The 14,981-nt window shown below is 35.8% G+C and overlaps 1 protein-coding gene across 5 annotated transcripts in view; it reads left to right on the forward strand.

Moving 5' to 3' along the window:
- The first annotated feature begins 1,492 nt into the window (after positions 1–1,492).
- Positions 1,493–14,981, forward strand: part of LOC143237740 (Fanconi anemia group J protein-like) — a 103,560-nt gene continuing 90,071 nt past the window's right edge. For all 5 annotated transcript variants that reach the window (XM_076477289.1, XM_076477292.1, XM_076477290.1 and 2 more), the window contains exons 1-3: positions 1,493–1,583; positions 4,635–4,825; positions 5,502–5,613. In XM_076477289.1, coding sequence (XP_076333404.1) covers positions 4,676–4,825; positions 5,502–5,613 — 262 coding nt within the window. In that variant the 5' untranslated portion in view covers positions 1,493–1,583; positions 4,635–4,675. The remainder of the gene's footprint in view (positions 1,584–4,634; positions 4,826–5,501; positions 5,614–14,981) is intronic.

Below are 14,981 nucleotides of genomic sequence, written 5' to 3' on the forward strand. Positions count from 1 at the left end.
TAATATTCGATATTCTCTTTCTTTGGTATCTAATTCTCTCTTATTGATAGTCCTAACATGGCTAGGAGGTTAGGGCGCCTAGTTCGTAATCTGAGAATCTCGGATTCGAAATACGATCACACCAAATATGATCGCTCTTTTGGCCTTGGGGACGTTATAATGTTATGGTCAATCCCACTATTCATTGGTAAAATGTAGCCCAAGAGTTTACGGTGTGTGATAATGACCACCTGCCTTCCCTACAGGCCCGGCATGGCCAAGCATGTTAAGGCGTGTGACTCGTAATCCGAGGGTCGCGGGTTCGCATCCCCGTCGCGCCAAACATGCTCACCCTTTCAACCTTTCAACATTACAAAGTGATGTCTTCAAAAGAATTGAGACTACTTTTTTTCACTTCAAACTGAGAATAAATGCAGCCGAGAATGATAAAAACATCATTGTGGCGTTTGGACAAGGGGCTATTTCTCAACGGACTATTCGATACTGGTTCTAAAAATTTGATTCTGGAGATACGAACCCCGAGGAAGGTTTCAATCTGTTGTGAATAAAAAAAGATTAAGAGTTACTGTGAAAACTAAACCATAAACAACAGTACGGGCACTTGCAGAAGACTTAGAAGTTTTCAGTGCAACTATTTTTCGTCACCTGGCTGCAGTTGGAAAGGTTAAAAAATTGGACAAATGGGTACAGCACGAATAGAGGGAAGGGCAGAAACTGGTTAGGAACCACAGGGCGTCATTCTTGAAGCGAATTGTTACTTGCGATGAGAAATGGATATTATACGACAAAGATCAGGACAATGGGTAGATGCAGGTAAATCTCCAAGACATGCGCCGAAACTGCCTTTGCACCCCAAAATATGTTACGGTGACAGTATTGTGGTCTGCAGAGGGAATTATCCATTACTTCTTTCTGCAATCAGGTGGAACAATTACAGCACGATCTTGCTGCCAATAAATTGATAAAAATGTATCAAAAATTAACTACCAAACAGCCATCTTTGGTGAACATGAATGGACCGATTCTGCTGCAAGATAACACCAGAAACCATACCTCACAAATCACTATTTAAAAATTGAGAAAACTGAAATAAGAAATTTTGGAACATTCACCATACTCACCTGACGTATCTCCAACTGTTTATCACCTTTTTCGGTACTTGGAGCTGTTTTTCCAGAACAAAACATTTATGAATCAGGAGACTATTGTCAAAGCCTTTGAAGAGTTATTTATTCTCTCCAAAAACAACGGAGTTTTATAGAGATGAGATATTTTCATTAGTATCTCATTGGAAAAAAAAAAACAATTAGCTCTAATACGGCTCAATTCATTGTGAACAAATACAGTCCTCAAACGTAGTGTACATCAAATATTTTCAATTTACTGAAATATTTATAGAGTTAGTAAAAATTCTTCCTTAAAATGATAAGTGAACAAAGCATCACAATCAATTTATAAACTGCGTTTTCTGTCAATTAAAATATGCAACTTCTCCTTATAGATGACGCTAAAGTGTGGCGCCAAATTAGTTGTATGTTGGTGTAGGAATGACTATTAGTTTTCAGTTTAGAATTACAAATACAGTATGTATTATTAATATACATTTAACTATATGAATTTACTTTAAATATAATTTTGCCGTACTTTCGCTTATTAATTTGATATTTGTACATAAATCTAGTTATATGCAATTGAATTCTTATTTAAACAACCTACCACTGTAGGCAGAACCAATGTATTGCTTATATTATTAATTAAATTTACAATCTCATTGTCAGCAGTTTTGTGAAAATAATAGAAACAGTTCTTAGCTATTTTTTACTTAATTTTAAACTTTGTCTTAAGATTAAAATAATGAAAATTTTATATCAATATATTATTTAACAGCTTTGTTGTATAGCTAATGTTACTCTTCTTTCACGATCTTTTGAAATTGAAAATGAAAGTCTGACTAAATGATCTTTTGCAAAGTCATTTAAGTTTTAACAAAATTTTAAAATATGTTGGGATGGTCATCAACATGGTTTTACTAGGGGAAAATCTTGTCTTACAATACTAATCTTTGAAGAGGTTACTGCTAATGTAGATGAGGATACAGGTGTGGATTTGGTGTATCTAAATTTTCAGAGAGCATTTTACAAGGTTCCACAAAAATGGCTTGTTAAAAAGTTGTTTTTACAAGTGTATGAGATAAGTGAGCTCATTGAATAGAAAAGTGACTGAATGTAAGAAAGCAGAGGTTGTATTAAATGGAGTTCAGTCAGTCTAGATCAGTGGTTCCCAATCTTTTTTATGCCCTGCACCCCAAAAAATTTTAATATGTTCTTGCACCCCTGATTGGGAACCACTGGTTTAGATTAATGTTACAAGTGGAGTACCTAAGGGTTCAGTGATTTTTTTTTTTTTTTGATTTAGATCATTGCAGAAATGAAAGCATGGTTAAATTATAATAAAAGCAGCATAATGTATGTTGGAAATAACTATGAATTAGGAACAACTTTTTTTGGCAGGAATAATTTAACATTATTATGTAATTAAAGAATCTTGGAGGTGTCTCTTAAACCATCCAAGCAGTGTGCTATTGTTAGTGGCAAGGCAAATAAACAGAATTTGAGGTTGTATCTACAGAAATATTGAATACAAGTCTTTAGAGGTTGTAATGTCATTATATAGGTGATTGGTTAGGCCACAGTTGGAGTATTATGTTCAATCTTGATTTCCCTAGTTTTGGAGAGACATTGAATTGTCAGAAAGGGTTCATAGAAGGACTATTAGAATGATGCCTGGGAAGGAGGGTTTGTCATATGAGGATAGGTAAAAATTTCTGAAACTGTTTTTAATGAAAAAACAACAACATTAACAAGCATCTGATTGAGTGTTTTAATTTTTGTAATTTAATGCTCGAGAATGGTAAGACGAGGGAACACAAATATCAATTTTGACAGGTTAGAAGTCATCTTCAACTAAGGCAGCTGTATTTTTCTAAAGAGTGGTTGGCTTCTGGAATGAGTTCTCTTTAAATGTGATAGATACAGTTAGTTTAAGGGAGTATGAGAGAAGGCTTGAAAACATTTGATTATAGCTGGCTTGAAGTGTTTTAATTTTAAAGTTTAATGGATAGGACAAACTAGAAGGAACAACAAGTTGCTCGTCCTTAAATTATGTGTACACCTATTTTAATTATTGTCTGTTGCGCACACAAAACAATGTGGTGTTGGTATAGTACTTATTAGTAAACTGTGGGATTTTAATACTATGTCAAGTATAATTAGAATATATGTTGTCTAAAAATGCAGCTGTTATGGTATTATACTTATTGGCACAATTTCCTTTTTATTGTAGGTTTTGGAGGATGTTAATTTTTTATGAATGGAAATGTTCTAACTTTGTTTTTTTGTTGGTATTGTTTTGGCTTTTATTTGTTGTTGTTTTTTCATCTTCCCATTATCTGGTAGACCTCTTCCTATGCTTTAATGAAGTATTTATATATTTTTCCACAAAGTTGCAATAATTGTATTTATAAGCTTATAATATTTGTTTTGTTAAGTAGCTATGAACACCAGTCTAGCAATGTTGAAATATTTTTTATTGTAATAAACATTCATAATCAAATCCTTCTTTTTCTTCATGACGGTGGCTTTCTTTAGATTAAATTTGTTTCAGAAAAACAATACTTAGCGAGGTGTCATAAGTGCTTGACCGTATATCTATTAATATTAAAACTTATGTCCATGTTTTAAACTGTTAGTCTTTTTAAAATATTAAGAATTTGTCTCTGAAAAATTGAACTGGGAGGATTGTATCTGTGACTTATAATTGCAAACTAAGTTTCCATCTTGAATATGAGAAATATCAGTATTTTTCAGGTATGTTGTTGTGTATTGAAAATAGCATGACTAATGAGCTATAAAATCAGCCTATAAAACTCAGAATGTGCCTGTTGCCAACTTGTTATCTTGGGATGGAGAATTTTAAGTGCTTTTAGCAATTTTGAAAAACTGAAAACAAGCTAGTCACATTTGAGAGACAGTAGCTTAATTAAAGTATCTTTCCAATAAGAAGATTTGCTGGATTGAACCTGAATCTTTATTAAAACAGGTTAGCTACAGATATTTATTTCAACATTCCTGTTAATTTTGGGTTGAATGTTACCTAGTCTCAGATTTCTCAGGAAAATTATCATTAAAAGATGGTATGCTATTGTTAATATATTGGCCTAGCATGGCGAGCTGGTTAGAGTGCTCAACTCGCATTCAAGGGTTTGAATCCCCATCTCACTAACATGTTGATCCTATTAGACGTGTGAATGTTAGTTCCATTATTCTTTGATAAGAAAGTAACCCAATAGTTAGTGTGTGTGGTGACGACTGTTTACTTCCTCTCTAGTCTTTCAGTGCTAAATTAGAAATGTCCAGTTAGATAGCTTTGTGCAACATTTTTCACAAATTAAATCTTAATATATTTTTAGGGGTTAAAGATGTGTGAATTGAAACTACATTCAGAAGGTGCTATTAAAAGCATTAAAAGTGTTATAATGTGTGGTTCTAGAATATTGTGAAACCTTCACTGTGTAATTTTTTAGTGTTGAAATTAGATATAAAAATATATAGATTTATTATTTGTTGTAATTTCAGTTGTCCTTGACCAACATTTTCAAGCACCTCTTTGTCCAAGCATGGATGCATCTTTCTCTACAGATGCTTCTCAGGTTCCATGCTCTACTCAGTCAGTTGATGCACATGGAAATAGGGTGTACCCAATCCAAGGTGTCCATGTGCACTTTCCTGGAAAACCTTATTCCTCCCAGTTTGCTATGATGAGTAAGGTGAGTTTGAGAAATAGGAGCATGTGAAGTAAAACTGTTTATAACCAAATGCATCTCAATTATTAATTTTTTATTGCAATTAGTAACTGATAAACTAATCAGTAATTAGTATCTAGTAATTAATAATTAGGTTCAGTGATCCCATAAGCTGCTAACCATAACACCATTTGGTATCTAATTGCTATAACCTAACATTAAGTACTTTTGTCTCTGTTGTTTTTAACATGGGAAGTGCTTTTCTGTAAGGAAAGGAATTATAAGTTTTTTGCTAATATAATTTTTCTTATTTGCTAAATTTGTCAATTAAAATTTCTGGAGTAGCATTTGCAGACATATATGTGTGCACATATAGGTAGGAAGAGTTTATTGATGTTTAGAATGTTGTTTTCTAAGAATGTACGTCAGGAGTTTTAACTATTGTTTTCTTACTCCTATGAAAGATTGTCTTTCAGTTTCAAACTATATTTCTTAATCATCTCCTTTTTTTTCACATTTTTCACTGAAACAATTTTCTATTTTATTTTTTTTATCTAGTTTACAAAGAATAACAATGGTTATCCAGTTAGTATTGAAAACACAGTTTCTAAGTAAATCTCCAAACTAATTAGACTGTAATAAAATAGTGACATAATAAAGATACACTGTGTAAAACTAGTATTATTATTATTTTGTCTAGATACTTTGTGGTCTAGATCGAAAACAGAATTGTTTATTAGAGTCTCCAACAGGCAGTGGGAAGAGCCTTGCTCTTTTGTGTGCATGTTTAGCCTGGCAGAGGAGGGAAGAAGGTATTTATTCATCAATATTTATTTTTAAAATGATATTTAATATTCTTTTATTGAACACATAATTCTTTCACAGTGTCTAACCTTCAATATAGGATGTGTTTGGTAAGCAACCTTGATTTTGTAGATATCAAAAGAAGATAAGTGCTAGCAAATTGTAGTACTGTTACCAGCAAAAACATTATTTCATCTCTAAAATTAACTGTAACTAAATCATAATTAATAATTTCATGTATTAAATTTTAAAAAGTATACACACAGACATGTACATTTATTAGTTTTCTATCTTATGTTAATGTAGTTAACTGTTTTTTTTTATTTAACACAAATTGAAAGATGCTTGATTTAGGTGAAAATTGATGTATACAAGCTGGAGACACCTAGAATGACAACGTCTACAGTACTTCACCAGTAATCGTCACCCTATACTTAAAAATAATTTACTATTATCAGCTATAACTTAAATGCAAAAAGGCTGGCAAAGCATTAAAGCCAGTGGGCTTAAGTTTGTTTTAAATTTGAATAAATTAAGTGACAAGTTTGAAAACAAAATGCAGTTTACATGATTTTAATTTTATGGTTAATGCTTGTGCACAAAATTTCTAACTATGCTGCCTGCAAAACTTCTTTGCAAAGAAAGGATAATGTGAATCTATCCAGCTGGCCCACATATTAGTTGCTATGGCAACCAGTCAAAGAAGCTGAAGCTGCAGTGTCACCATCTACATTTTCTAATACTTAACTTTTGTATGCTGTGTAACTCAATTGAAGATTCTAAAATGGGTGTGACACTGGTAACTAAAACAGTCTTGTTAATTATATTCACAGTGATCTTGCAATATAAAAGGAAACTTCACTAAACTGACTATTTAACTGATGGACTAATTTGCTAGATAACTAATTAACTGTGGTATTTAATAGAATATTTATTTTACGCAAATCTCACAAAAGTTTAAGGCATCATACTGCATCTAAATACTTGAGATTTCTAAATGTCATGCATCAATGTTGCATGATGCCAAAACCCCCTCTAACAAACAGTACAAAATATCTGAATTAAAATAAAAACCAAAACAATAACACTGTCTCCTTCCTGGATTGTGAAGTATTTTGAACAAATCCAGTATGCAATCTGTTAAATTAATATCATTAATAATAAAATTAACATTTTCAAATAGCAAACATTAATATTCATAATATATTCAGTCATTAAATGTGTTAAACAAGTTTCAGTTAATATTCTGATTGATAAATAAAAATCTTTATTATCTTATTTACTATCTCTAAGCCAACACATCGTAAAGTATTCTTGGTAGTTTTCTTTTTCATGGATTATGGTATGGAAATGGAAAAATTCTCTCCAAGGTGGACAAGAGAATTCACTGATAGCTTTACTTTTCTTCACAAGTGCAACAGGTGATGCTCAAGGATTAGTACTTTGTTGTTTTACTACTTGGTCGTTTGTGGTTTCTAAATTTGAGAGCATCAGTTTGTTTTGTAACTTGCAGTCATTTTTCTAACTAACATTCTGGGGCTATATCTCCAGTGTCAGTCTTATGAGATATTTGTCCTGGAGATTTTTTGAGAGAGAGAGGGCCTCAACCTAATTACCTCCACATTGACATGCTTGTTATGTTTGGCTTTCATTTTGCATATGTGGTTTCCTCGTTGTTGTACTCTCCTGAACAGAGAGAGACTGCCTCCTTTTCTCAGTGTGGCTCCTTTTATTCAGTGGTATGTTTTTGATAATGTTTGTGAGACTGGAATCAGCATTTCAACATTTTTCCATTTCTTCTTTGGTAGAACATTTGTCACAGTCTGAGCCGAGACATGCCCCTGTTACTGTTTCCTGTCTTATTTCTTCTCATGGCCACTTTGCTAATAGTACTGGTGACTGGTGGGTTCTAGTCCAATAGGGGCTTGCTTGTCCAATTTTGTTCCCCTTTGGCAATGTTTCTTCATATCCATGGGTTATTCAGGTTTTTTTATGAGGGGCTTATTATTCAGTTCTTTGCCCCTGTTGTTTAAGGTACCCATTTCTTTCTCATTGCCTGAGATTCCTATTATTAGTCAGTATCTGTCTGAGGCAGTGCAGAACCTTCTCTCCCAATAAGCCACCAAATCTGTCAATCATCTTTCTCCAGGTTGTTTCTTGTCCCCAAGAACACTGGTGACAGGTAACATGTGATAATTTGCCTCCCTCAGTCACTTTCTAGTTCTATCCCAATTTGCCATGGAATAATTTCTTACCTGCAGATTTTTTTTCCCACAAGTTTGTTAATGAACAAGATAGACTTTTGTATCTCGATATCCTATCAGTCAATATGCTGCTTCAGTTTATTCATCACATGATAGTTTATCTCTTTTATACCCTGCCTTTGGACTTGCTTCATCCTTGTATGTTTTGTATTGAGTAGTCAAAGCATTTTCCCAACATTTACATGCTTAAGGGTTGCAGTTCCATCATTATCTAGAAGACTGGCTTTTGTTAACTTGTTCCAATTTGGAGTCTGCCCATCACACCTATTGGGTGCTTCTGGAGTCATGGAAAGTGGGAAAGTCATTTCTTCTACCAACCCAATGTCATGTTCAGTTAGATGTTTTTTCTACACAGATTTCAGTCAGTCTCAACCTTCTCCTTTTCAACTTCATTCGATGGAGCTTTCACTTCTCCATGCCCTTACTGCTTCTTCTATCACAGTTCACAAAGTTCTGTCTCTTTTGGGGATGTGGTCTTTCATGAAAGCCTTTATTCTCCTTGGTTTGTACAGATGTGGTCTCTTCAATGGGCTTTACACAGCCAGTAGAATCTTGTATGGGATAATTTAAAGGCTTTTATTTCCCTTCTTCCTCCTTTTTGGTGACTTGCATTGGTGTTTGGACAAGATTCACACATTAGTTGATGTCTTGCTTCCTCCTCCTTATCTGAATTTACACATCTTCATGGATACTTCCTTTCAAAGCTGGGGACATGAGTTAAAAACAGGAAACTCCAGGACATTGATCTTTGGTTGAAAGATCTTATCACCTCAACATCCTGGAGCTTCTGACTGTAGTCATGCTTTGGTTCACTTTCTTCAACTTGCCAGAAAACATCTGATAATGATCCATTCTGGCAATTCTAGAGCTGCTGATTATCTCACTCACTAAGGTGGTACCCATTCTCAATCCATTTGTTTTCTTACTTTGGATCTTCTTTCTTGGGTCTACACTTTCAATATTTGTGTCATTGCATAACATATTCCAGGTGCATTCAATCTTGTTATAGATTGGCTTTCCAATCAAAACAAAGTCTATGCAATGGAGATGTTTGTCAATCCTCAATCCATTGCTGTTTTCTGATGACCTTGCCTTAAGTGAAGTACTCCTCACTTTGATGCCTTTGCCACATCCCTTGATACCAATTTGCCTCCATTTTGTATTCAGATTTCTCATCCTCTTACTCTGCTTGTAGATGCTTTCAAGCAGAGCTGGATCCACAAATACCTGTATATTTATCCTCCCAAACATTATCTTCACTAGGTGATCTCAATCATCCATATCAGGACCTTCTGATTACTCCCCAGCATAACCATGATTCTGTGGTTTCCAGCTCCAGTCTACTTCTTCATTACCTCTTTCTTTTACTCCATTTCTTATGCATCAACCTTGGATACCAATGTTTCATTCAACCCTTTCTGTTTGCTATCTTTGCACCTGGTTTTTATCCAGTCTTTGGCAAGGATATTTGGTTTGTTCTGACAAGTAGCTTATATTTTTTAGTTTGTTCCATTTGCTCTTCCTCAGTAAAGGTTGACTTAAGTAAATGGAATATTTTATGTCCTTTTTCTGTGTATTAGGGGTTTTCATCCACACTGCTCATTGTTCTGTGTACTGTGGGTTTGATCATGGGTTATCAGGCTGACTTGTCCAACTTTTATTGTTTTTCCTGGTACCATAGAATGTTTACCTCTTCTAATCTTTCTTTCATGGTGTAGTTCTTTTAGACTCATTGTCTTCTTTGGCAGGTTGTCCTTCTATAACTGCCTCCTTTTAAACTACTGTCTTCATGCTTAATTTTTCAAATCTTCCTTAAGATGCATTTTCTTCTCTTCTTAGCCTGTGCACATTGGAGCTCAGATTTATTTGCTATCAACACTTCATGCACTCTCTATTATTCCACATATGTTCTCCTTTATTAAGAACATTCTTTCCTTCACAAAACTTTGGCAGCTTAGGAGGGTAACTTCTCCTTTTTGTTGATTTCTCTTCCATTTCATTTATCCTCAGGCAGATCTGAATAGGCTTCTATGCTATGTATGTGGTCTTCACTGTTATATTAGCCACAGGGCTTCCTTCCATGGTGTCATTTCCTGCCTCTCTGTTTGTTGGAGACATCTGTTTGAAAATTTTTCTCCTTCCACCTTCATTATTTGGGTTCAGTGTTTACTTCAGTAAGCTTATTCTTTTCTATCATCTTCTTCCCATGCTTTGTTCTGAGTGTCTTCTCATTAACTCAGACAACTTACCATATCTCTTGTTTCTGATTTTCATCATCCCAAAGAGTAAATTCTTCAGTTGAGTATGTGGACTGCTCAGGATACATTTGTTTCACACTATTTGCTTTGGGTTGCAATACCTTCATCTTTGGGCTGTCCTTTCCAGTGGTCATTCTTTGGACTTCAGTGAGACTATGATAGGGTAAGTTATCTTTTATATCTCCTTTTACAGGAGCTTTTACCTTTTCTTTTTCTACTCTGTCTGGATCCTACTCTGTGGCGAGTGGTGCCTGAATAGGTATTCCTTAACAGTTCAAATCCACACTGTAAGATCATGTTGACTTGGCAATAAATGCATACTACTGAAAGGGGGTGTTTCACAATATCACTTCCAGGCTTATCCTTCAGATATATTTACTTCAATGGTGTGCCTATCCCAGACTATACTCACCCATGGACTACATGAGTAAAGCATAAGGAAGTAAAGCTGCCCTTCCCTGCCATTGTTTGGATTGAAGAAATCAGGTATGGTCTGCTTTTCAAAATAGGGTTTCATGGTCATCTTTAGCACTGTCTCAAATATTGTCATTTTTCTGGACTTGCTGCCACACTTTCCCATTTTCTTTTAGTGACTATAGGAGTCCTTACCAGTTTGCACTGAGGTGGTATAGACAGAGGTATCCTTCTGAATGTTATGAAGAGAAAAAAAATGTGTAAGCAGAACTATTCAGTTGAGACTAGGGTGGTGGTGCTCTGCTGGTATAGATGGCAAGTTGCACTTCATATATCAAGAGAGTAAGCCACTAAAATTGCAGTTCTTCCTGTTGATTGAGATTCCTCATCCTACCCCCATATGGATGTTGGTTTCAATTCCTGGATTTTGGATTTAGAGCTAAACCACCAACACAATTTCTCACGTGTAATTTGTTTCCTTCACTCTAACAATTATGCTCTGGTTACATCATCTGTGTTGTGTGTGTCATAGTGGTGGTTCTTACAGTTTAATATGGCTCTACCTCTTCTGGTATTTCTTGATGCTTTTATTAGTCCAAAGATATTCCTGCATTTAGGGAAGTTCCTGTCATTATGATTGAGTGAATCAGTTTTCTTTGCTGAAACATCTTTTCAGTACTGCATGTCAGGTTCTTGGGTCGATCTGTCCATTTCTTGATTTATGTTTTGCATTCTATGATCAGGGGTAGGAGTTTCTCTCCAATCTCGTGAACTTGAAGTGAAAATGGTTTTAATCCTCCTTTCTATTCCTACCAGATGGCAGGGTTTTAGATTGTAGTCAACTTGCCAGCAATATTATCTTCTTTCCTACCTTCACATGAATGTCAGCTCCTGTGCCTAGGTTTTGGATTATAGTTCACTTATCTACAGTATGATCCTCATCTTACTCTAGTGTGATTGTCAGTTCTCACAGGTCTAGGTTTTGAATATAAATGACTTGCCATCACATGCTAGCCACACTCCACCTAGGGCACATTCATTTACTGTTACCCACTTTTATGTTTTTGGGATTAGTATTCATAATATCGCATGGTTCAGATCCATATCCAGCTGTAGTTTTCTCCTTACTAAATGTGTTCCTCCATTTTTTCATCCATACTTGTGACATCATTGCACAATGGACAAAGTGTAAACCTGGTTCAAAAGTGGTAAAGTCTCCCACATATCATCTTCTACCTCAAGGATCTTCTCTTTGGGAGTAACTTATGCTGAATAATCATTCTTGCTTTCAGCTGGTAGAGTGATTATAATGTTTTTAATGTTGGTTATTTTACATTGGTTGCTAGGTGAAAGACTTGTTTTTCGCTATTCCATATATTCTGTTTAGAAATAATTTTGAACTGAACCACATGTTCCTACAATGGTACTTTTCTGTCATAATTAGTTGGTTTCTCAGTTATGTGATGTTGTTGATTCAGGCTACTAAATTCTGTAATGTGATGAAAAAGCAATATAAATGTAATAGTCTAGGAATGTTTCACAATTATCAGTGGAATCTTTAATGGTAAAAGGTGTAGACTTAATGGGTTGTCTTTAGTTTCTTCATTACAGCCCCTTGAGGTGGATTCTTGTACTTGGTGAGGGGACCTCACAGAGAAGGTTCTTTACTTTTAGTTTACCTCCTCTGAGATCTATACATCCACCTATATGTTTGCCATGTGTGGCTCCCTGTGAAGGAGAGGAGAGGATTCTGGTGGTTGAGGAGTCCAACCCTAACACACCACTTTGGCCTTGAATTCTTGTAGACAAATGGCCTCAGGATCAGTCAGCTGGTTCACATAGGCTAGGGTTAACCAATTACCAGTGTTGAACATTCTCAACAGGTGTTGTGGACATTGTGTCTGATATTGGTGTTCGGATATAGTGCTCACAAAACCCTGGCATTGCTACAGTGTCCTTGTTTGACATTGTAATGTGTCCCCTCATAGGGCTCCATGGTGGGTGGGGTCAGTGGGCACTGAAATGTATTGCCTTTATTATAAATGCACCCAGTGATGGTAAAATAAATAACAATGAAAAAAATTGAAAAACAACAACAAATTATTGGAAAACAACCACACATGGACAACTGTTGTACAGTCACTATCACAGTCAGATTCTATACCTCAATTTCTAATAATGCATTCCTTAACCAAGAAATTCTTAAGGCAGATTTCTCCCTTTTTTTATTCAGAAGGGATTAGAGGGGCTTACTGGCTCCCCCAAGTCAGTAAAGAAGTGATGCTCTGGAATCATTTTGGTGGAAACATCTTCGCCACAACATACCAAACTCTTCTTGAAATCGAGTTTATTCCCCATGCAACTTTGAATTTTTCCAAAAACTTATAGTTAAGAGGGATTTAAACATTCCTAAGTTGGAGATCATTGCTGGTTTCCCCAGCCAAGGCATTTTTGTGGTTTGCCAAATCTTCACACTCAAAATGGAATTATGATGCCTACTAATGTTCTGATATTGATATTTACATCACCATGTCCTCCTACCATAGTCAAAGCAGGTTATCTGAACTATAAGCTACAGCCATACATTCCTAACCCTCTCAGATGTTTCCATTGTCAGCAGTTTAGTCACTCAAAGACATTGTGTCATGGTTCTTTAACATGTGCTCATTGTGGTGGCAAAGACCATGAAGCCTACAAGTGCAAACTGCAGCCATACTACATTAACTGTAGTGGTTCACACCACTCTTACTATATTTCTTGCTCTAAGTGGGTGGAGGAGAAAGAGGTTCAACACTTAAAGACGATAAACAATATATCCATCCAATAAAGAAAAACATGGTCAAAAATAGAAAGGCTCCCTGTCCCATTTTCCTCCATATAAATAAAAATGGCCACTTTGACACAGTGGAACTGTTGGGGATTTCATTCGAATATAAATGACATATAGTATTTGATTGATTCTTACCATCCCGTGTGACTCTTCTAACAGGAAACATTTCTGAAACTTGTCAATGCAGTTACCTTTTGGCAGTTTTCTTTGTACAGAAACAACAGGTTGTGTGATGGGATGAGTGCATGGAGAATTGATACTGCTGGTTGATCAGCATGTGCCTGCTTGTCTTTGCCACTTAATACACTGTTGGAGGTTGTAGCCATCTGTGTTTCCTTGGGTCATATTGTCACTAGTTGTTCTGTCTGCCTGATTTCTGAAGAGACTTATGATCAGTCAGACCTTAATGCCCTTGTTTAACAGTTATCTCTCTTTTTAATTCTGGGAGATTTTAATAGACATAATCCCCTCTGGGGTGGTGCTGATATTGATGGGAGGGGTCATTCCATAGAGCGTATGCTCTCAAATCACAATCTTTCTCTCTTCAACACTGGTTCTTATATTTATGCACCAAATCAGTCTATTGATCTCTGCCTGCTCCTCTTTACTTTTTTCTTACTTTTCATGGAAGGTTGACAGTAACACATGAGGCAGTGATCATTTTCCTATCATTTTGAGAGAGACTGGCCGTGGTTGATGCAACCTGACTTTGCGTGTCTCAAAGGAAGGTGGACCAGGCCAACATGGCCCTCTTTCACTGCTCTCTCAAAACTTGATCCTGCCATCAATAGACAACTGTGTTGCATCAGTGACTGACTGTATTGTCCAGGCAGCTGCTCAATATATTCCTAAAACCTTGACACATTTTCCACAATATCCTCGTCCGTGGTGGAATGCTGCTTGCCACATGCTCTGCAGATCAGATGTCAAAAGCAGAAAGAATCTTGAATTAAATACACATCTAGCATTTCTTCTACCACCAATTCCAAAATAATATTGGAAAAGATTTGAAAGGTCATTGGACAGTATACTTCTGCCTCCCATTCGATCTTGCTCTCTGATGGTCAGAGCATTGCTGATAATCTTGGTGAAAGCTTTTCTCATGCATCTAGCACTTCTGCTTCATCCCCCACCTTCTCAGCCATCAAAACACGGGCAGATCCATTGCCTCTTTCTTTTCAAGCTGATTGTCTCTATAACTATAATTGCCTCTTTATGCTGGTGGAACTCAGGCTTGCTTTTAATTACTCTGGCAGTATATCAGTCAGACCTGATGATATTCACTACGAGATGCTGCACCATCTCTCTCCTGCTTTTCTAAGCTATTCTTCTGATTGTTTTTAACTGGATCTGGCAGGAAAATGTTTTTCCTGATGCTTAGTGCCATGCTATTGTCCTCCCTTTTTCTAAGCCTGAGAATGATCCCAAGATTCCTTCAAACTACTGTCCAGTTGCTTTGACGTGCTGTCTCTGTAAGATCTTAAAGAAAATGGTTAATTCTCATCTTGTTTGGTTCTTTGAATCAAATGATCTCCTCTTTCCCACCCAGTGTGGATTTTGATGACAGTGCTCCACCATGGACCATTTAATTTGAAATATCAGTCAGGGAG

Source organism: Tachypleus tridentatus, chromosome 13, assembly GCF_004210375.1.
Source record: "Tachypleus tridentatus isolate NWPU-2018 chromosome 13, ASM421037v1, whole genome shotgun sequence".
Classification (NCBI taxonomy): Eukaryota; Metazoa; Arthropoda; class Merostomata; order Xiphosura; family Limulidae; genus Tachypleus; species Tachypleus tridentatus.